The sequence below is a fragment of the Seriola lalandi genome, unplaced genomic scaffold, assembly GCF_002814215.2.
Source record: "Seriola lalandi dorsalis isolate HSWRI2012SDOR001 ecotype SW California unplaced genomic scaffold, Sedor1 jcf7180002049880, whole genome shotgun sequence".
NCBI lineage: Eukaryota > Metazoa > Chordata > Actinopteri > Carangiformes > Carangidae > Seriola > Seriola lalandi.
The window spans coordinates 472-1898 of record NW_019520433.1 but is presented as its reverse complement, the minus strand read 5'-3'; the positions used below and the strand labels follow the sequence as shown (position 1 = coordinate 1898).

The 1427-nt window shown below is 39.0% G+C and overlaps 1 protein-coding gene across 1 annotated transcript in view; it reads right to left on the bottom strand.

Moving 5' to 3' along the window:
* LOC111649037 (COMM domain-containing protein 1-like) overlaps positions 1–1148 on the bottom strand; it is a 6964-nt gene extending 5816 nt beyond the window's left edge. Inside the window, exon 1 of the mRNA XM_087171836.1 lies at positions 893–1148. Coding sequence (XP_087027962.1) covers positions 893–1129 — 237 coding nt within the window. The 5' untranslated portion in view covers positions 1130–1148. The remainder of the gene's footprint in view (positions 1–892) is intronic.
* Positions 1149–1427: the final 279 nt, after the last annotated feature.

Here is a 1427-nt window from a genome sequence, read left to right as displayed (position 1 = left end):
AGAAATAAGTTATCAGTCAATCAATCCGTCATGCTGCCATCAGTTATTGTATCAAACTAAAATGTACTAGAAAACTAATAAGTTAAAAAGAATAATAACTTTACAATAAGACTCCCCTTCTAAAGGATTTATGAATGGTTTATAACTATGTATTTATTAGCTTGTTAACACTTTATAAATCAGTTATAAGCTGTTATAACGCGTCAGATAAAAAGGGCAACAATGACCCGTTGCTTGCCAAATAGTGAGCCCACATTTATCTGTCCTGTCCTAGATCTTTGTTCTCCTCATCATCAGTGTTTTTACCTGCTGCTTCATCACGTTTGTTCGATTACCAACAATGAACCAGCATCGGCATCTTAATGTTCAAACAGTTTCATGGGGCAGATCAAATTATGGCAGATGAAATGACCAGATTCATCCTCTGAGGCCTTGGCGGTTTGTTTTTCCACTCATCAGCCGTCCGTGATATACAGTAATCACAGCTGTTGATCAGATATTAAAATGGTATCAAATTTATAACTGGTAAAAGTGTAAAACACATCATCATGTATTAATGAATAGTATTAGTTATTAGTAAGATTAATGAGTAGTAAGCATTAACTTGATCTTGCCAAATAGTGAGCCTGCATCAATGCATGAAAACTGTTATAACTTGTTTATAATTGTTTATTTACGAAGTGTTAATAACTGAATTATATAACGTAATTATAAACCATTTATGAATCCTTTATAAGAGTAGCCTTATTGTCCATTTACACAGGCCTGCATTAGTACATACTCACCTACACACATATACACTATAACATTATATTCATTACACACCTTAATGTCAACGAACACCGGGCTTTACGAATGCATGAATTATAATAAAGGTAGTATTATTTTAAGCAGCTGTTTTCACACACACACACACACACACACAGTGAGAGCTGAGACTGAGCAGGTCATTCACCTTGATGAGGCCTCTCATCTTGTCGTGCAGGGCCGTGAACGCGTCCTGCGGCAGCTCCGGGAACAGCTCGCGCTTCAGCAGCTGCTCCGTGATCTCGCTGTTGTTGTAATAAACTTTCTGAGCGATTCCGTTCAACAAACCGCTCAGAGACTTCGCTGCTTCTGCATCCGCCATGTTTTTTTCTTCTTCTGGTCGCTGCGGTCACATGACGAAGCCGATATCGGGATCGTGTCACGTGAAGTCCGGCACAACGCGGCATTGTGGGAGATGTAGTTCTACGTGCCAGAAACATTTTTTTCCCACATTTATGTCACATGACGAAACATGACATCCAAAAACATTGCAGACTATTATCTCCTAAAAATCCCTGATACGTTGCTGCTGCCAGATATAAGGGGTTTGCTTTTCCATCATTACGTGCATCAGACGCCGTCATCTCCTAAATGAAATATTACAACGGCGAGTTAACAGA